This window comes from Notamacropus eugenii, chromosome 2 (genome assembly GCF_028372415.1).
Source record: "Notamacropus eugenii isolate mMacEug1 chromosome 2, mMacEug1.pri_v2, whole genome shotgun sequence".
NCBI lineage: Eukaryota > Metazoa > Chordata > Mammalia > Diprotodontia > Macropodidae > Notamacropus > Notamacropus eugenii.
In genome coordinates this window covers 518778925-518800959 of record NC_092873.1, presented here as the reverse complement: position 1 = coordinate 518800959, position 22035 = coordinate 518778925, and the positions used below count along the sequence as shown (strand labels likewise).

The window sequence follows — 22035 nt, the reverse complement described above, 5'->3', positions numbered from 1 at the left end:
CCTTCCCTCCTCCCCCAAGCTCCCCATCTTAAGTCTGAAGCCCTTTGGGGCTCCTTGACTGTTGTTCCCTGACTTCACACAAGCATATGACTTAAGGAAAGGCCCAGGGGGAGAAAACTGTCCTGGATACAGGATGATTGCAATAAAAAAGCACAGAATTTCAGAGCTGAAAGGAGCCTGGGTATCCCACCCTCAAACAACTGGTTCAACCCCTCGTCAACAGCAGTCCCCTCCCCAAGCCTTTATCTGAAGACCTAGGAAGGGGGAGCCTATGCACTGTCAAGGCAGCATATTTCAGGGTACAAAGAGCCCTGAACCCTATTAATCAATCATTAACTCTTAACTGTTACTTTAATTAATACTTAATTAATTTGATTGATTCTTATTTCTTTTCACAGACACAATTCATGAAGTTACTGAGCAGCAAGTGCAAATCAGTTTGAAAACTGTGTCTCAAGTGATGGTAGAAATGTTGATGGTTTAAAACCCCCAGACTGATATGAAACTTTCAAATGTCAGAGTTTATGTGCCATGCAGTGTGTGCTGCCCCTGTAACATCTCAAGTTGCACAAGGATTTGATGATCGCCCCATCATCTCACTGGAGCCTCATCACAATGCTGGGAGGCAGGTGATATTGTCAGCCTCATTTTACAGATGGGAAAACTGAGGCTGAGAAAGTGAGTGAGTTGCCCAGGGTTGTGCTGCTGAGAAGTGTCTGAGACAAGATTGGAACTCAGGTCTTGACTCCACATCTAGAACTTTATCCTTTGGTCCCTGCTGCTTCTGGATAACCTTGAACATGATTTTTCCTCTCTGGGCCTGTTTCCTCATTTTTAAAATGAAGGGAATGGGACTAGAAGATCCTTCAGGACTCCTCTGGCTCTAACAGGATGAACTGGTGAGTCCTTGCCTTCTTGGGCCCTGAAGTCTAGTCCACATCTAGATGAAGAAGGTGAGAGAAAGTTCCTGGGGGGCCCCATGTTCAGGGCCTTCAGTGCCAGGATCAGGAGCAGAGGGGAGATATTGGAGTACCGGGTCCAAAGCAAGGGCTCCTTCTCCTTGGGGCTCAGGTAGAAGCTGTAAACCCCCTTGCCTGGCCCATTCATTCCCCTGGGGATTCCTTCTCAGATGCTGTGTCTTCCCCCTCCTCCCCGCTCCAGTGTCCCCTGCCCTTCTCTTTCCGTGTCACCTCCCCTGTTTCATTGTAAGGTTCCCAACGTCCAGGACAGATTCGCTTTTGTATTTGTGACCCAGCTTCCACAGGGCCGGAGAGTCAAAGTGGGGGCTGGGTCACAAATGCCAGCAGTCAAAAAGGTTCCTCCCTGCGGGATCTTTCATTCTACGGTGGGAAGACAGCACGTATGGGGGGATACGCTACTGCATCCCCTCCATCCACCAGATGGCATGCAAGCTTACATGGGTTCTACACATACATTCTTATTAAACACATTTTCACATTAGTCATGTTGCACAGAAGAACTAAAGTGAATGGGAGGAAACCCAAATCAAACAAAAACATGACACAAGAGAAAATAGTCTGCTTTATTTCACTTATGATTCCATAGTTTTTTCTCTGGATGAGGATGGCATTTGGCACTTGATAGCTATTTTAATATCATTTTAAAAGTTTTGAATAGGATTTTATTTTTCCCCCAATTACATGTAAAGAAAATATTAAACATTCATACTTTATAAAATTTTGAGTTCCAAATTTTCCTCCCCTTACCTTCCCTAAAACGGTAAGCAATTTGATATAGGTTTTATATATATACATATATATGTATGTGTATATATATATATACATACACACACACATATATACATATATATACATACATACACACACATATACATATATATACATACATACACACACATATATACATATATATACATACATACATATATATACATATATATATGCAATCATGTAAAACACATTTCCCTATTAGTCTTGTTGTGACAGAAGATACAAACCAAAAGAAAAAAACAGAAAAAATAACAAAGTGAAAATAGTTTGCTTCAATCTGCATTTAGACTCCAGCAGTCCTTTCTCTAGATGTGGACGGCATTTGGAAGGAAAGCATTTATTCAACATTGACTGTGACAAGAAACACTGTGCGTGTGCTGGGCTTACAGAGGCAAAAGTATGATAGTCTTGAACCTCAAGGAGATTACATTCTGGGGGGGGGGGTAACATGCAGAAGACAGTGGTAGACTGTGAAGGCTGTTTTGGTTTTGGAAACCACGGTGATGGTGACTAGAACCTTAAAGGACTTGACATACCCTTTCTTTTCTTTTTTTTTTTTGTAAATAATATTTTTTCCAATTACATGTAAAGATAGTTTTCAACATTCACTTTTATAAGATTTTGAGTTTCAAATTTTTTCTCTCCCTCCCTCCTTCCTTCCCATCCCCCCTGCCCCAGAGTGGCAAGCATTCTGGCATAGGTTATACATGTGCAGTCATGTAAACTCATTTCTGCATTAGTCACGTTATAAAAGAAGCAGAACAGCAGAGAAAAGACACAAAAACCAAAAAGAAACAAAAAGAGTCAGCTTCTCCTGCGTTCTGACTCCCTAGTTCTTTCTCTGTACGTGGATGGCATTTTCTATCATGGGTCTTTTGAAATTGTTCTGGATCATTGAATTGCTGAGAAGACCTAAGTCACAACATTGGCTTTAATCCCTGGTTTCCAATGTAATCACATTATCTTATACATTTAAGAACATGATTCTGGGAAGAGGTTCACGAGGTCCACCAGAGAGGTCCAAGACACCACAGACATGAAGAAGTCCTGCTCTAAGTCTTGGTTCCAAAGACAATATTTTAAAACATAATTCTTTCCTCTCAGAGGAGATGGGGAGGGCCTGTGGGTGTGGAATGCTGCCTTTGCTGTCAGAAGTCACAATATTTTAATTTAGCTTAATTCTTCTTCTTTCCCAAAAAAGTAAGCTCCCTGAAGGCAAGAATCATTCCATTTTTTTCTTTGTACTCCTAGCATCTAGCGCATAGTGTGAGGTATATGGTAGTCACTTAATAAATGCTTATCGATTGTGATATACTGTAGGCATCTAATAAATGCTTATTGATTGTGGTATGCAGTAGGTGCTTAACAAATACTTTGTTGATTGTGGTATAAGTGGTATAGATTGTGGTATAGATTATGTATATAGATGCCTAATGTGAAGCTAATTTTGATACCCCCTACTCCATTTCATCAGCATTTACTCAGGTCATTGTGGTTTGATGGGAATCAGTGATTATATTAGTGAATTCAGCAGACTAGGTTTAAATGTATGATAATTATGTTAACTGTTGCTGTTAGGATAAGATTATAAGTGATTAATCCACCATGTATCGATGATTATTTCAGTTGTATTTGATTTATCAGATAGATTCATGTGATTAGAACTGTTATGAGAACGTAATTACTGTGCTGTAGCCCACCCTCACCCCTGCACCCCAGGTGCCTACAATAAGGATCACGTACCTGTCCACCCACGTGAATCATTCATTACCACCCATAGTGACTTTTGCTTCAGATCCACAACTTCCTTGGATCTCAGGATACTGTTGGTTCAACAGTAGGGTCTTAGGACCTGTGGAAGGCTCCTGCTAAAGATGGCCTGCAGTTGGTGGCCTGCAGTTGGTGGCCTGTAGTTGGTGACCTGTAACTAATGACCTGTAAAAGACCTGTTGACAAACTGGTGATGATTGATGGACATTGCCCTTAGCCAGTCATGGGAGCTCCCCACCCCCTTCTGAAGATTAGCCAATCATAGGAGTTTTCACACTTCTGAAGGAACTTCGCAAGGACTAGGGGATCTTCCTGGGACTCTCCATGATCTATAAAACCCTTTAACCTCTTAGCATCATGGACCCTGACCATGAGGAAGACCTTGGATCTAATTGATTAGGGACCACCAGTATCCCTAATAAATTGATTGATCATGCTTGGAGCTCTGTCTGAGTGACTTTTGTCACAGATTGGAATTTTGTGGTACACACCAATGAATGCTTGTTGTGTTATACAGTAAGTGATAAATAAATGCTCATTGATTGCTTCGTTGGTTTTTACAATGTTAGACTCTCTGGTTGTTAAGGAGACAAGGCGATTATCCCTAAATGACAGTGATGTAAAAGCAAAAGGCATCAAAAAAAAATTTCTAAATGAAGAGCTTAGTCTCAACACCTCCAATGTGGCATTAAAAGGGACATTGGAAATTAGCTCCTGAACCCCGGTTCCAGATCTGCTTCATCATTGCCGGGTACTCGCAAGGGTGTCTGTGTTCCCACAATGGGCCGTGCTTTTTCCAGCTGTTGCAAGGGATAATGATGTTTATAGAGAGCTCTCTGATTAGAGGCTTCAAGCCTGGCATGGGCAGAGGAGTCATTTGGAAGGAGTTTCGATGCCCAGTGCCTTGCGTTGCTGCCACAGTTAATGAGGGGCCTGGTTATAATTAGGGAGGCTGAACAAGTAGGCAGCTGGTCAGATCTCTGGCTGTTTGGATCTGCTTGTTCCTGATACTTTGGCTTCAGGTGCCTGGGGTGGGGTTGGATCTTAGGGTACTCCTTAATTCCTTTTTCTGGAATTTGTTTCAAAAACAAGTTGCCTCCCCCGCCCCCCAACTGGGATGATAGAAAGACTGAGTTCAGGTCCTGACTCTGATTTATGGCCAAATTTTTTAACTGTTTTGTGCATTATGGACAGTGAGGCATTGCAGTGGATAGAGGTTTAGACCTGTAGTCAGAAAGACCTAAATTCAAGCCTGAGGCACTTGCTAGCTTATGTGACTTTGGGCAAGTCACTTAACCACTGCCTGCCTCAGTTTCCTCATCTGTGAAAATGTGAATAATAATGTCCACCTCACAGGGCTGGTTTAGGAACTAAATGAGATAGTAATTTGTAAACCACTTAAATATCTCAGTTTCCTTTTCTATAAGACAGGGTGATAGTACCAGGACTCTCTACCTATGAGGAAAGTACTTAGTCATCCTTAACATGTTATAGAAATATGTGCTGTTGTTTCTCTGCCCTTGTAAGTCCCAAATAATGTAATTTGGGGTTGGTCTCAAATTTAGAGATTTAGAGACTTTTCTTGTCATTTTACAGATGAGGAAACTGAGGTCTAGAGAGGGCAAGAGATTTGCCCAGGGTCACATAAGTAGGAAATAGGTCCTGGGACTCCAAACCCAGCCCTCTTTCCGTTGGATCTCAAACTTCCCAGTCCTTTCCTAAAGGACCAGGAGAGCTGTCCTCGAGCTGAGGCAGAGCCTCGGAGGCTAGGCAGTTAAGTAGCGTCCCTTCTTCCACTTCTGCTGGCTGCAGACTTCCTTCTTCCATGGAGGCTCAGCTCAACTGTGGCCTACTCTGTGAAGCCTCCTGTGATTTTCTCAGCTGAACATTCTCTCCCCCGTGTCTGGATGTCTCCTTCTGCCCCTTGCCACATTCTACTTGGCAGGGTGCTGACTTGTGGACAGGCCTATTCCCCCCAGGAGACTGTAAGCTGCCTGGCATCTCTTATCTCTGAATCTCCCTCAGGGCCCAGCACAGTAGTGTGTAGTAGTAGAGCATATGAACATGTTGATTAAAGGTTTATTGAATTGGAGGGATGAGACAGAGACACCGATAAAGATATAGCGGACATGGTGACCAGAGAAGAACTCTCCGTGTCCCAGGCAGCTGGAACCTATGGTGCATTGTAGAGGGGCCTGTGTTTGCATCTTGCATGTGCATCTTTATACAGAGGAGGAAAGGCGTTAGCACTTACTAGCTGTGTGACCCTGGGCAAGTCCCTTAACCCTTGCCTGCCTCAGTTTCTTCATCCATCAAATGGGGATAATGATAGCCTCTGTCTCCCAGAACTATATATGAGAACACGTTGGTCATGGTTAGTAGATTTTAAAGCACTATAAAAGCACTAGCGATTATCATTACGTATTGTATCCCCATTAGAATCAATGCTTCCGTAGGGCAGGAACCATGTCTGGGTTTTGCATCTTAGAAGGATGCTGGTACACAGCCATTAGTCAGTCAGTTGACAAGCCAGATAGAAGAGTTGATATTTGGTCCTGGGGGTGTTAGGGAGCCACTGGAGTTTACTGGGGGAGGGAGGGTGACATGGTCAGAGTGGTGCTTTAGGAAAGAGTCACTCTGGGAACTGAGTGAGAGATGGACTCAGATGGGGAGAAACTGAGGCCGGATGACCCCTCCCTGCAGCTCTGAGCCCTTCCCAAGCATTTTCTGAGGCCCTGCTAGGTGCTGGGTAAGGGGACACAACCACAAGGAGACAACCCCAGTCTCATAGGGGTTCCTGGAGGAACTTAGGTTCCTGGAGGAAATACCACAGGTACACATCCGCTGAGAGTAAATGCAGGAGGGATATAAAAATGAAAGTCCTGTTAGGGTTTTGGTAGGGGTGTTATGGGGGAGAAGTGCTACCCTCAACGGAGGAGCAGGGAGAAGGCCTGTGGTAGGACGTGGCCTTGAGCAGAGCCTTGGAGAAGCTTAGGATGTCCCGACGACGACGATGAGACAAAGGTGAGGAAAGATGACATGCCAGGCAGGGGATGATGAGCAAGTGGTCAAGAGGGGAAATGCCTGCTAGGGAAGAGTAGCCAGTCAGCCAGGGAGGGAGGGTCAGGTGTAAGAGGGTTGAACCACCTTACAAAGGGCTGGAAGCTTCGAACAGATGTTTGTGTTTTTATCCTAGAGGCAATAGAGGGCTATTGATGATTCTTGAGCATGAAGGGAATACAGCCAAGTCCCAATGAATGCAAACAATGGCATTTCTACCTGACTGACACCAGTCACTCTGTTTTACATAGTTATCACTTTGAACAGATTGAATTTGAGTGCATGTGACCACCTTGTAGGATTCCCTGCTCACAGTGATTCAGACTTAGCAGTATTATTTGGCTAGAGCGTGTAGAGCGTGGATTGGAAAAGGGAAAGACTGGCACAGGGAAAGAAGGATCTTAAGTCATGTGAGTGGAAAGGGAAATAAATGTGGAAGATGTTCAGTAATCATTTAAGGAGCACCTACTGTGTGCCAGGCACTGTGTTCAGAAGGTAGAACGCACAATACTTGAATAGGAGGGGTGAGTAAAAATGAACAGTCACCTCTTGAGTTGAGGATCCTAGGAAGGGAAGTGAGGAGAACCTTGGAGTGAGCAAGGGGAGGGTGGTGGAAAATAATGAGGACAGTTTTGGACATGTTGATTTCCCAGAGGTCTCTAGGCCATCCAGGACAATGCCAGTAGGAAGTCTGCAGAGAGAGCTGGGATCTGGACCTGGAGGTCTAAGGCACATCTACTTGAGAATGAAGGCTAATGAGGTCACGACAGAGAGCATCAAAGAAAAGAAAAGGAGAGGGCCCTGGGCCATAGTCCGATGGTCCCCATCCCAGGGCCTCCCCTTTCCCAAGCTTCCTCATCTCTGCTGAGGTTCCATCATCCTGCCAGTCACCCAGCCTCACAACTACAGATTAATCCTTGACTCTCCTCCCTCCTGAGCCTCCATCATAAGAGGGACTTAGGATCTTGGGCTGGAAAGGACCTCAGACATCATCTAGTCAAAACCCCCCACCCCTCCTCCTCGCTGCCCCATTCTCCTGCTGAGAAAACTGAGGTCCAAGGAAGTTAATGGAGCTGGCCAAAGTCACACATATAGTTAAGTTGCCAGTCTTTCCCCTTCTGTCCACTCATGTAGCTTCTTCCCTAAATCAGTCCTTTACCATGTTTTTCCTGGAGTATGACAATAGCCTCTTAATTGGTCTTCCTGCTTCCAGCCTCTTTCCTCTGTTATCTGTTCTCTACATAGATGTCAAAGTGATATTTCCTGAGGCACCTAGGTGGCGGAGTGGATAGATTGAGAACCAGCTCTGGAATCAGGAGGACTTGAGTTCAAATCCATATTCAGACATTTACTAGCTATGTGATCCTGGAAAAGTCATTTAACCCTGATTGCAAAAGAAAAGGAAGGAAGGAAGGAAGGAAGGAAGGAAGGAAGGAAGGAAGGAAGGAAGGAAGGAAGAAAGAAAGAAAGAAAGAAAGAAAGAAAGAAAGAAAGAAAGAAAGAAAGAAAGAAAGAAAGAAAGAAAGAAAGATTCCCCAAAATAGTCAATGGCTCCCCATTGCCTCCAGGATGAAACAGAATCCTCAGTCTGCCACTTCATAATCTGGCTCCCTCCTGCCTCTATGACTTTATTTAATAATTTTCCCCTTCCCCTACCCTCCATTACAGTTAAACTGGCCCCTGGATGATTCCAATACATGACAATACGTCTCCTGGGTCTGTCCCAAGTGATCCTCCACACCTGGAATGTACCCACCCACTCATCCCCTTGGAATTCCCAGTTTCCTCACCTCCTACAGAAGAGTTTTTGGATTCTGCGCCCCCCCCCCCCCCCCCAGTACTGCTCTCTGCCTCCTGGAACTAGATTATACATATTTTATAGTCACTTACTTGTAGGCGCTTCCAGAATGTAAATTCTTGGGGGCAATCTGCTTTGTTTTTTATCTTTATAACCCTGGTCTCTAAAATGGTGGCTGATAATTAATAGATGCCTTAATAAACATTTGTTGAATTGCATTTGTATACTCCAAAGCTTCGTATGACATTTGAATTCTTAGAGATACCTGTGTAGAGAACCAGACAGAAACCTCTGTCTTGCAGAAGTGTACTACTGATTATTTGGGAGAACCAAAGGGCGTGAATCTCAGCATGGCAGTTTCTTCCCCAGTGGCAACGGGATGGGCTTTCTGTGATGTCTATCTCATTAATAACAACCAAATGCTTGGAAAAGTACCACCCCTCATAGATTATCATTATGATGGGTACTTCAAAAGGATAAAGGGAAGGGACTCCTGGCTCCAGAAAAGCATGGGAAGAAGCCACTAGACTGGAAGAAAAGCTAGATCAGTCCTTGACACCCTGGGTCAACAAGGAACAGGTAATTTTCATGCAAATTTTGCCTGTACTACTTACTACCTATGAAACCTTGGGAAAATAACTCTCTGGGTCTCAGTTTCCTCATCTGGAAGATGGGGGGGAGCAGGGTTAGCTAGGTAGTTACTATGACTCCTTCCTGTGTTAACTGTTCTGTCAACAAATGACACTTCTTTTTCCCACCCTGAGCCTATGTCCATCCCACTGTGCTCCCAAAGGCAATGACCAATCCTTAGAACTAAGTGTGTTTTAAGTAATGTTCATTCATGCTCATGGGACTTGCAGAATGTAAGAATCAAAGAAAGAGCTTTACAGGGCATTGAGTCCACCCTCTCATTTGGCAGATCAAGAAACTGAGGCCCAGAGAATAGAAGTGACTCCCCCAGGGCACATAATAAATGAGCTCTAGAACTGGAAGCAGAATCCAAATGCCTTGCTTTTCCTAGAATCCTATGATGCAAGTGAGGCAGCAGGACTGATGAGTGAGAGGCTTAGCCTGATAAATCCTGGGAGAAACCTGAAGCTAGAAGTCAATTATATCTCCTCCAAGACACCTTCTCTGACTCTTCTGGTCCACACTGATGTCTCCTTTCTCTCTTAACTTCTACTCAACCTCCAGCCAATCAGAACCCAGAGCATCATCACTGTACTGTTGTCCAGTAATTAATAATAACAATACTTTACCTACAGGCAGGTTTGTAAAGCCTTCTGCATCCATTCTCTCAGATGGTGGAGAACCCATCAGAGAATGGCTGACAAATTGTGATGCCTGTATATACTGGGCTAGTGCTAGAACTCAAGAAATGATGAATGCAAAGAAATTAGAGAAGGATCAGGTTTATGTGAATTAATGCTAAGTGAAGACTTAGCATGGGAAAACATTGTGTATCAGAACTACAACAACATAAATGGAAAGAATGTCAAAAAGAAACTATGCGCAGTATCGTTATTACAGCCAAGCTTGGTCCCAGTGAAAAATGGGAATTTGTTCCTCCCTTCACTTTTTTTTTTTTTTTTTTTTTGCAGAGGGAGGAGGACCATGAGGAAACATGCTCAGAGAGATTGAGACTTACCCAAGGTTCCACAAGTAGCAGGGATCAGAGGCAGGATTTACACCCGGTTCCTCCAGCTCTAAATCCAAAGGTCTTCCCTTCTTCCTGTGAGGAATAAAGCACTTTGGAACAAGGGTGGGGAACTGTCAGATGTGGTTGATGTGCTGGTTAGTTTTGTTCAACTGCTTTCTCTCCTCTCTCCTCTTCTCTCTGTCTCTGTCTCTCTGTCTCTGTCTCTCTGTCTCTCTCTCTCTGTCTCTCTGTCTCTGTCTCTCTGTCTCTCTCTCTCTGTCTCTCTGTCTCTGTCTCTCTGTCTCTCTGTCTCTCTGTCTCTCTGTCTCTCTCTCTCTCTCTCTCTGTCTCTGATTAAGTTGGAAGAGGGAGGATCTATTTGGAAATGAAAGTGATATAAAAACATAAGGTCCCAATAAAAAAAATGCTTAAAAAAAAAAGAAAAGTTGTAGAAAACAGGAGAACCAAAGGATTGCAGATGGGCCGATATCATGGGGTTTTGTTTTAATTGGGAAGATGTTACATTTTCAAATCTAACAAACAGAAATGGCACTATGTCCAGGATGCTGGGTCTTCAGATCAGGGTTGTGTCTTCCCCATCTCCACTAAGGGACCCCTCTGCTCTGGACTGAGGAACCAGACTGGGTTTGGGGATGGGTGGGGTGGGAAGGATACCTAGCTTCTAGTCTTGTGTCTGCCACTAACTTGCTGTGTGACTTTGCATAGCTTACTTTAACTGTCAGTACCTCAGTGAAATGAAAGGGTTGGTCTGTTGGTGGGTATGATGGATGAGCCATCATCAGTGATCTCTGAAAGATCAAGGCAGGGGTGGGGAGGAGAATGGGAGAAGAACCACAGGATTGAAGAAGGGTAAATTCTGTGAATGCCTCCTGTAAGCAGAGGGCAGCAGCTGTAATACAGAGTAGAACATGGTGATAGTACCAGGTGATATTTACATTCATTTGCCCTTTTCATCCATTATCTCATTTAATCCTTACAAGCACATGCCATAGGCATGCTTGCCTTCATTTTAGAGATAGAGAGACTCAGAAGTTGATTGACTTGTCCATGGTCATCCATGTATCAAGTGTCACAGGCAGGATCTGAATCCAGACCTCTCCTGACTACAAATATCCTATTGCCTATGACCTTTCTCCAAAAGGAAAAAAAGTTATTGGTATTTTGTGTATATCACCTATTTGTAAATATGTTCTTTCCCCATACCCAGCCAACGCTTGTAGCAAGGAACAGAAAAGAAAAAAGGAAAAAACCATTTAGCAAAACTAAACCTCACAACATGTGCATTGTTCCGTGCCCATCACCCCCCACATCTGAAAAGAAGGGAGGAGGTTCATATGTTTATCTCTTCACTGGGGTGAGTCTTGGTTATGACTCAATCACATTATGCTGCCTTTTTTTTTCAAGATTCATAAAGACTTTATTCAAAGGAATTTCCTGGTACATTAAGAATTTGCAAGTTTGTGAGGTTAAAAAAAGACAGATTCAGCTGCTGTGTGTGGCTGTGTATTCACCACTGACTAGTGCCAAATAAGATCATCCATTTGTGCAGTAAAAGCCACATAAGACACAGTAAAAACAGAACATCTGACACCAACTAAGACCAATGGCCGTCCATCCATCCAGAGCTCCTGGCAACTAAGTTCTTTGGTGGAAAGAGGCAGATGACACTCAAGCACTGATAGATGTAGCAAGTGGGAACAGTGGTCGCACAAGATCTTAGACAGGAATGTTAGACTCCCAGTGAGGCACTTGGGTCAAAAGCTGAGAGATTTAATATCTCGCCCTGCATTGCCACAGTTTGGAATTGAGTCCCATGCCCTAAAACCAGCTTCCTAGATGTCTCAAAACAGCCATCCCTGAGGTTAGCCTCCTCTTGGGACCTCCCCATGCCAACTACAGAGAATGCTGACAACAGTCCACACTTGCCCTCTCTGGGCTCACGTGGTGTAACTGCACAGTTCTTGATCTTGCAGTGAGTGGGGTCTGGATGTATAGAGCAGCCCACTGGAAATTCTCTTCTTCTTATGGCACTGACCTTGTTTCCCAATAACCCAACTTCTCCACTCTTACCCCCTTCTCATCCCGAGACATACGTCAGTGAAGTGCAGCTCCTCAGCTTACACAGTTTCTATTGGGATCTTCCAGCAGAACAGAAAAGTTGACTTGTCATCCCAAAACTTCCACTCTACCACCAGCTTCATATTGGGGTATTCACTCTACATCAGTAGTTTGTTCAAGTAGTTACAAGTCTTGTCTTTTTCAGTGGGACAGTTAATGGTGCACTTAGTGCACTCAGCATCAGGCTGAGGGATAGAAAAAGGTAGTGGGAGCCCTCATTTAATGCTATGCACTGAAGCTGTGGTATTCTGAGACCAGACATCACTGATGAAGCAACATTGACACTGTAGGATTCTCTTCTATGCAAGTTGCAGGGCTGAATGGAGCAGGGGATCACTTCCACCACCTGAACTTTTCCAGCTGCAGAGCCACAATCCAAAAAGTGAATGGGCTTGGCCAGAGCAATGACCCCAAGGGTCAGGAGCATCAGCCCTGAGGTGGAGGAGGAGAAGGCCATCGCAGCTTGTGGGAAGAGCAAGGAACTGGAGGAAGCAGCTCTGCCTTTCTTTTAAAAAAATAAAATAAATTTCCCCAATTACACATAAAAACCATTTTTAACATTTTATTGAAGTTTTGAGTGTCAGATTCTCTCCCTCCCTGAGATGGTAAGCAATTTGGTACAGGTTATTCTTATGCAGTCATGCAATGCATATATTCATATTAGTCATGTTGTGAAAAAAAACACAAACACCTGAAAAAGTAAAAATGGTGGGCTTCAGTCTGCATTCAGACCACTCCAGTGGGGATCACAAGTTTCCCCTTTCAGAACTAGATAAATCTAACCAAAAAATAAACAAGAAAGAAATGAATGAGGTGAATGGAATTTTAAAAAAGCTAGAGATGATAGACCTCTGGAGAAAACTGAATGGGCATAGCAAGGAATATACCTTTTTATTGCCAGTAGGCACATGACAGCTGCACAAAAACCGACTATGTATTAGGTCGTAAAAACCTCACAACCAAATGCAGAAAAGCAGAAATATGATATGTGTCCTTTTCAGATCATAGTGCAATAAAAATCACATTCAATAACGGCCATAGAAAGGCAGATTAAAAATTAATTGGAAGCTAAATAATCCAATCCTAAAGAATGAAAGGGTCAAAGAACAAATCATTGGAACAATCAATAATTCATTAAAGAGAATGGCAACAATGATACACCATGGACCACAATTTATGGGATGCAGCCAAAGCAGTACTTAGGGGAAATTTTATGTCTCAAAGTGCTTACATCAATAAAACAGAAAACGAGCAAATCAATAAACTGGGCATACAACTAAAAAAAAACCTAGAAAAAGAACAAATTAAAAATCCCCAATTAAACATCAAATTGGAAATCCTAAAAATCAAAGAAGAGATTAATAAAATTGAAAGTAAGAAAACCATTAAACTAGTAAATAAAACTAGGAGCTGATTTTATGGGGGAAAAAAACCCAATAAAATAAACCATTAGTTACTTTGATTTAGAAAAAAAGAAAATAAAACTAAATAATAGTATCAAAAAAAGGGAAAGGGTGAATTATTAAGCCCAATTAAATGCAAATAAATCTGATAATCTAAGTAAAGTGAATGAGTATCTACAAAAACATCTATAAATTGCCCAGATTAGCAGATGAGAAAATAGAATCCTTAAATAGCTCCATCTTAGAAAAATAAATTGAACAAGCCATCAATGAACTCCGTAAGTAAAAGTCCCCAGAACCAGATGGATTCACAAATGAATTCTACCAAACATTTAAATAATAATTAAATTCAGTACTATATGAACTATTTGGAAAACTAGGCAAAGGAGTCCCACCAATTTCCTTTTACAGCATAAATATGGTGCTGATACCTAAACCAGGAAGAGCAAAAACAGAAAAAGAAAACTATAGACCAATTTCCCTAATGATTATTGATGTGAATATTTTAAATAAAATACTAGCAAGAAGATTGCAGCAATATATTCCAAGAATCATAGACTATGATCAGGTGGGATTTTTATTCATATGCAGGGTTGATTTAATATTAGGAAAATTACACTGCCTTTCTAAAAATAGTAAACATGTAAGAAAGACACCAAATTATCTGAGGAGACGGAAGTCATCTTTGGCTGGAGAAATCAGAGAAGACTTCAGAGAAGAAGGGAAAACCTAGAAAACCTCTGCCTAGTGATTTGGCATCCTCTGGACTTGTCTGGCCTCTTTCTGGGGCTGTCAATTGTCAGTGAGGCTCAGAGTCATGGGAGCTTAGATTTAGAAATGAAAAGGATCCTGCAGGACAACTCATTTTATCAGTGTAGAACATGAAACCAGGAGGGCTTTGGTGATTTGAACAGGGGCACCCAGGTAGTAGATGGCAGAGCTGGGGTTTGAACCTGGGTAATAGGATCATAGGTATAAACCTGAAAGGGATCTTAAAGGCCATCTAATCCAACTCCCTCATTTTATAGATGAGAAAACTGAGGCACAGAGAAGGGATTTCCTGAGGTCACATAGGCCATGGGTGTCTGCCCTAGGACTTGACCTAGGTTTATTTGACTCCAAATCTTTCCACACCTGCCTGCTTCCTTGAGGCTACAGCCTTTCTTCTAATCCCACTGAAGTCTGTTTTATGCAGCTGATCCCTGATTTTGCAAGAGCAGCCAACCATGGCAGCTCAGTCCCCAACACTCTGACCCTGTGGAATGTGGTCACCCTCCTACCTGATATTCACACACCACCAACCAATTAGGGTGGATCTTTCAGCCCCTCCCATAAAAATGCTGCCTGTTGAATATTAACCTGAGAGTGTGACCTCCCTGGGAGAGGCCTATGGACAGAAACCCAAGAAGGCTCATACCCAGGTGATTTCAAGGGCTTGGCTCTGGCCTTATCAGGTACAGTATACTGGGAATGGGAGGTTCCCCTGTCCCAGGGTTGGCCCATTCCCCAGGCGTGAGCCACCCAAGCACTACAAACACAGGCTTTCCAGGTCTGGTTCAAACCTGCCTTTTGGTCACATTCTTCCCCTTCATCTTGTCTATACCTGCAGTCAAGCTCCCCCCATCTTGACTTGCATCCTTCCTCTGTGATTTTAGCAAACAGTATAAGTTAACTATTATTATTTTTATTATTGCCCTGCTGGGAACTGACTCCTAGGATTATAGCTCTAAAGCTAGAAGGGGCTCAAGGGTCATTTTTCTTTTGGGGAAATTGAGGTCTAGGAAAGTCAAGTGACGTGCCCAAAGTCACCTAGGTTCTCTGCTCTTTCCTCGACATCATACAGACTCTCTGCCTTGTTCATTCACTGGTACATCCTTGTTCAAGTCCCACTGCAGAAGCTACCACCTCTGTGAAGCCTCCTCTGAACACTTCAGCTAGAAGTGAATCCTTCCCCACAGGAAGCTAGATGTAGAGTAGATAAAAGGGTGGACCAGAGTTAGGAAGCCCTGGGTTCAAATCCTGCCTCAGATAGTTACTGACTCTACGATCCTGGCTAAGTCACTTACCCTCTTTCCACCTCAGTTTCCTCCCTGGTTGTTGTGAAGATCAAATTAAATAGTTCATGTAAAATGCTTTGAATGCTAAGTATTATTCTCACCTCAAATTACTCAGGTCCCTCTGCTCTTACGTACTTCCCTGTCTTCTATCTCCTATTCCAAGGATCTTGGGGGTGTGTATATCTCATCTTCTACCAGACTGTGAGAGCCTTAAAGCCAGAGGCTGTGATGTATAATTTTTATATCCTGACAGCCAGTGCAGCACATAGTAGGCATTTAATAAATATTTGTTGAATTAGAATACACACACACACACACACACACACACACACACACACCTCATTTCTACCACCTTGAGATCCACAAGTGAGCCTTATCTTCTTAGCAAAACAGATAAAGCCTGGGACCCACAGTTGGAGGAAAAAAGGTTCAAATTCTGTCTCTGATCCCTGCTATTTGTGGTGCTTAGGGAAAGTTATTTGTCCTCCCTGGACCTCAGTCTCCTCATCAGTGAAGTGAGAGGGATGAATTAAAGGGCTTCAGAAGTTCCTTCTAGCTCCAATCCCACAATCTGGATTCAAATTCCAAACCTGCTGTTGACCATTTGGGTGACCTTTGGGTAAATCATCAAGTTTTGTCATGCATCACTCTAGAAACACATCTATAAACTGATGCCTTTGGCCTAGGTGATCTCTCAGGTCTCTTCCAACTCCAAGTCTATGCTCCCATGATCCTAGCGACAGCCCTATGAGATAGGGGTTGAATATAGAATTATTCCCATTTTGTAGATGAGAAAACTGAGGCTCATAGTAGTCATAGGATTTGTCCAGGGTGACTTGGCTAGCGTGTGGCAGAGCCTGTATTAGAACCTAAACCTGGCTTTGTCACTAGCTTGCAATGAAAACTCATGATCATTTTCCTTGGGAAGAACAAAAACAAGTATGTTAAATGCCTACTGTGTGCCAGGCATTGTGCTAAAGCACTTTACAAATATAATCTCATTTGATCCTCACATCCACCTTGACAAGTAAATGTCGTTATTATTATCTCCTTGTGACAGACAAGGAAACTGAGGCAGACAGAAGTTTAGTGAGTCACCAAAGGTCACACAGTGAGCATCTGAGGAGAAATTTGAACTTAGATCTTCCTGACTCTCCACCCAGTGGCACCCCCTACCTGCTGACTCCCTATCTCAGCTCTCCAAGTATAAGTAAGAGATGGATCCTATGGTCTCTACAGTCTCTTTCTGGCTTTGACATTCCAAGTTCTAGGTACATATTCTAAAACCCTTCCCAACTCTTACATATTATGTTCTAACATTCAACCTCTCAAGGTTCCTCCCAGATTTGACAGTTTATGTTCTAAGTTCCATCCTACCTCTGGCATTCTAATTTCTAGGTATATGTTTTAAAGTCATATATTATGATCTATGTTCCCTTCCATTGCTGACATTCTGTGTTCTTGCACTCTCTTGTCCTGCACTCTCTTCCAGCTCCAAAATCTGGCTATACCCATGTGTTACTTCACTACAGACTGATCATGGTTGCTGTGAGCCAGGATGGGGGTGAAAGCCAACCTCCCACAGGTACCCGGAGTCAGAAACATGAGATACGGTAGCTATGTTTCCCTCCTACCTTTCCCTCCCCACCTAGACTGGGAAGCCTTGATAGGTCATGCTTCTTCCAACATGTTCTTCCTGTGGTAAACCTGATACTAGTTTCACCTGGAGAAGCCCAGAGACTCACCTTCCTGGGACAGGATGTAGGAGGGTGGTGATGGACACAAAAAGGAGTGACTCACCAGAGAGAGACAGGAAGACTCTGTGTGTGAGTATGTGTGTGTATGTGTGCATGTGTATGTATGTGTCTATGTGAGTGTGTGTGTATGTGTGTATATATGTGCCTGTGTCTGTGTGTGTATGTGTCTGTGTATATGTGTGTGTGTGTGTGTATGTGTGTATCACAGTAACCCTAGCTGATTTTGAAAGAACCTGACTGGTTAAGCCTGCCACTCAAGAACATTTGTTGTTTATTTTAGGTCTTTTGTAGTCAGAAGACTTTACCCAAGGTTAGGGAGAGTTATGAAAGAAAGAGAAGACCCAAGGAATACTGCTTTTAAGGAGTTTCCCATTCAGTCTGGTTAATCTCATCAAAATGAACTTTAGAACATAGGAAGTTAGAATTAGAACCTACATAGAACATAGAAAATAAGGCCTATATAGATCCCATAGAATATAGGTCAAAAATAACACAGGATGTTACAGCTGTGAGCAACCTTATAATCTCGCTTAATTCTCTGTTTTTATAGCTACAGATATGAAGACTGAGAGAAGGAGAGTGATTTGCCCAAGCCTACCCACACAGTGGTTTATTTAGTGCCATATTGGGTCTAGATTCTGAATTTCCTGACTGCTGTACACTGAATAAAGTTGCCACTTTGAACCTGATTTGGGAAATTTGGGAAGAGGTTGGCTTTCCATTATTGGATGTATGAAAGAGAAAGAGAAGAAAATGGATTTAATCTTGACAAGCTCACTAGAAGGCTGGATGAACCCTTGTGGAGTGTATGAAGATAGAGTTGGTCTCAGTAGCTGCTGAGATATTTTCCATAGATCCAAATTCAGCAGTTCTCTATTCTGGGAGAACAGGTGTCAGAGGGTTCAGATAGGTAAAACCCTATGGCTCAGGAGGGATGGAAATCTCTCTAGAATGAAGATTTCTGAAGTCACAAATTAAACATTCTCATGGAAAAAACAAAGGGGAATGATCTAAAGAGAATAATGTGGATAGTGAGGAGCTTGTCAACCAACTCATGTTTTTAAAAGATTATGCAGAATATGGTGGGTGTGAACAGGTTTCCACATACAATGAGGATCATAGATTCGGAACTGGGATGAATGGAAGAGGAATGGCCTTGTGCGAATCTGTCATTTGGCACATGAGGAAACTGAAGCCCAGAGAGTTTAAATAACTTACCTCCAACCATACAGGTACTAGATTAAAGAAGTCGGATTTAAACTCGAGCCCAGTGACTCCAAATCTATTGCTTTTTCCATCTACATCTTCCCTCCTCCCCACCCCCCACAACCACCCTAAGAATTGCCTGGAATATTAAAGATCCATCTCTGGAAAATGAGAGCCTTGGGATGCTGCCATGTGGGGTGGCCTGGTCACTGCCGTGATATTTGAAATATTGAAGACAGTGGGAGAGGCCCCAAAGTACTAGAAAAGAACAAATACTGTCCAAATGATCAGAATGGAGTCTGCATACTCTAGGCCTCATCCCTGATTCCCTTGGCCCTAGAATGCCTTCTCTCTTTCCCTGTACCTCTTAAAATCCCTGGCTCCTTCAAGACTCAGTTCAAGGGCCACTTATAGGAGGAGACCTTTCCTCCTCCCCCCAGACGCTGGTAGTTTCCTCTCTAAGGTCTGTTGTTGTCTGACCCCATCTAGGGTTTTATATACCTGTGTAAGAGTGGGATTCCAACCCCCTCCCCCATCAGTCAACCAAAGAATAGATTCGGGATTAAGAAATTTTCCTGTAAACTCATCTCAATGCATGGGTAAGCCCTTAGTCAATTTGAAAGGATCATGGGACTTTGAACATTGAACAAAAGGTAGATGATGCTTCATAAGAAACATCTTGTGGTTGGTTAAGAATATCCAATCACATCTCTTGTGCTACCTACAAAAAGAACAATTGGTCCATCGATGCGTTCCTTCCAGCTATGAGCCATTCAGGTGGTGGAGGACTCCAGACCTAGGGTGTCCTGAGAAGGCAGAGGAGGAGGACAACGTATATAATAACAACACTACAGAGACAAAGACAACTTTGAAAATTATAATTATGAGTAGTACAATGGCCATCCCCGATTCCAGAGGACCAATGAGGAAGAAACATGACCCACCTCCGAACAGAGAGTTGATGGATTCAGGGTGCAGAATGAGACGTTTCTGAGACCAAGTCAATGAGGGGATTTATTTTGCTTGAGTAGGAATATTTTTTTGAAAGGATTGGGTTTTTTTTCTTCTTTTTTTCTATTCTAACGGTTTGAGGAGTGAGAGAGAAAGAAAATCGATTTTCTTAAATAACTTCTTTAAAAAGTCATTGAAAAATGTTTTTAACTGATAGGTTGATCCTTTCTAGTTCTGACATTCCATGATCACAGATACTTGAGAAATAGCTTACACATTTTATAGGAATATAGAAGTATTACAGATACTTGAAAAGTGAAATTTCTCCAGGGAAATGTCAGGACTGTGGGGGCAACCTTATCCTTTTGAGGGCAATGGGATGGTAGCGGAAGGGCTTGGTTTTTGCTGATTTCAAAGTCTTTTGAAATAGAGATTCCAAATGCTGAGACTTCATTATACCGGTCATGATTTAAAATAACAGTTTCAATCCAGCAGAGTAATGTCTCAATCTTCCTACCTACCATTTGTATTCCAAGGAAATGAATCCAATTTCTCCATCTCACCTTGGTCAGAGAAACAAAAAAATGCCTTCTTCCCTTTCCTAATATCCTGAAAGTGATGGGGAACAATAGTGCCTTGTCCCTTCTTCCAAGGTTGAAGCTTTTCCCCTTCTCCCTCTCCCTCATCCACCTTCGGCTCTTCCTCCTTCCCTATCGTTCCCCAAATTCTGGCTAGGAACACAGGTGACTCACAGATACTATTCATTTGGGTCGGGAGAAATGGAGGGAAATTCTCATCAGAGCCAGACAAGTAGCAGTAACATTCTTCCCCATCTCAGAGGGCCAGCTCTGGACAGAGGAGGGACTTTTCCAAATGTGTAGCAGTGAGTACTGTGGCCTCTCTCTGCAAAAAAATCCCTGTGGAAGACAGAGCATATTCTTGATCTACTCAGTCCTAGAAGACACAATTAAGAAAGAACAGAAGTTAAAGAAGGAAGGAAACTTTCAGTTTAATATGAGAGAAAACTAAGTTGCAGGAAAATGTTAAGGTGTTACACACACTAGGTCCATTTTTCCATTTTATTATTTTTTATCCTGAACTTGACAAATATCAGATAAAAAGAACAAATGGAAGACAGAATAGTATTACAAATGAAATTGTGAATCTCTATTAAATAGAGAACTTGCTTTTGTTTTCAAGTAGACCCTAAATTCAACTTGTTCCTTTCAAAGCTTTCTTGTTTGTCTGGGCTTCCTTCTGTTCTCTCCTTATTGGGTGAGGGTGGGGGGCACCCTATCACTCACCTGCCTTTGACTCCACTTACATTTCAGTGACCTCTAACTTTGTTTGTGGGTCCCCTCTCCACTGATGCAAGACACAAACCAATCCCTTTAGAATGTAGTTGCTGTGGTATAACATTTGTCTCTCTGAATGTAATGATATCAGGACTTGGATGACAGCCTGGATCACAAAAGAGCCTTTTCTTGCTTGGTAGAACTTGCCAGAGTTTGTAGTTTGCTGGTTTAGCCTTTAAGAGCCCCCATCTCCCTACCCTTGACTCCAGAACTCCGCTGCTTTTCCACTTAGAACAAAACTGAGGTCCCCCTGAGCGCTTTCTTCTCCCCTGGTCCTCACCTCACAACATTTGGACTCATCCATCACCATCTCTTCCCTCATTCTAGTCTTTATTGATGAAGTAGTTCTCCAGCTTGGCAAGGTCAACCCAAGCTCTCTCCACACATTCTTGATGCCATCCCTTCACATCTCCACAAGAGTGCCTCCTGTCATCACCCTATTTTTTCTCTAATCTTCCACCTCTGGCACATAGTAGACCCTCAGTAAAGACTTTCGTTCTCTCACTAGCTACTAATTCCTTCCCTGTGATCTACAAAAATGCCAAGTGTTCTCCATCCTAAAATACGTCTCACTAGTTTCTTCCATGACCATTGACTTCCATCCTCTGTGTCTATTCCCCTTCTCAGCCAAACTCCTTGATTAAGCTCTCTCTGTCCTTGGTGTCTCTATTTCCTCTTCTCTTGCTCTTTCCCAAACCCTCGCTTCCTACATCACCATTTAACTGAACTACTGTCTTTCCAAAGTCACCAGTGATCTCTTCATCCAACGATCTTTTCTCAGTCCTCACCCTTCTTGCTACCCTTGTCCCCTGAATGTTCTCTTCTTTCTGAGTTGCATTGACTCAGCTCTCTCTTTGATTCTTTTCTTACCCACCTGATTACTCAGACTCACTACTCTCCTTTGCTTGTGTCCCCCAAGTTTTTCTGGACCCTCTTTTCTCTCTCTATTCTCTCATTGGTGGGATCATTTGCTTCCATGGTATCAATTATCATCTCTAAGCAGATGATCCTAAATCTATATTTTCTAGTCCTCTTCTTTCTCCTGAGCTCCACACCCCACTTACCAACTGTCTCTTGGATAACTCAAAACTAAATATTCTGTAGACCCTTCAAATTGAACTGTAATACAACTCATTGATCTTCCCCCCC

At 42.8% G+C, this 22035-nt stretch overlaps 1 protein-coding gene and 1 pseudogene across 5 annotated transcripts in view; one reads left to right on the top strand and one right to left on the bottom strand.

Annotated features, from left to right (window-relative positions):
- Window positions 1–20022, top strand: part of MYSM1 (Myb like, SWIRM and MPN domains 1) — a 68539-nt gene extending 48517 nt beyond the window's left edge. The window contains exons 20-23 of one of the 5 annotated variants that reach the window (XR_011975859.1): window positions 399–899; window positions 9981–10141; window positions 17110–17202; window positions 17925–20022. Coding sequence is in view for 1 of the 5 variants with exons in the window: in XM_072649635.1 (XP_072505736.1) it covers window positions 399–443 (45 nt within the window). In the remaining 4 variants the exon portion in view is untranslated. Of the gene's footprint in view, window positions 1–398; window positions 4070–9980; window positions 10452–12471; window positions 12656–17109; window positions 17444–17924 lie in introns of those variants that run through there. The other 4 variants (XR_011975858.1, XR_011975860.1, XR_011975861.1 and 1 more) reach the window with 4 other exon arrangements.
- LOC140530222 (NPC intracellular cholesterol transporter 2 pseudogene) lies at window positions 12119–12716 on the bottom strand (annotated as a pseudogene).
- Window positions 20023–22035: the final 2013 nt, after the last annotated feature.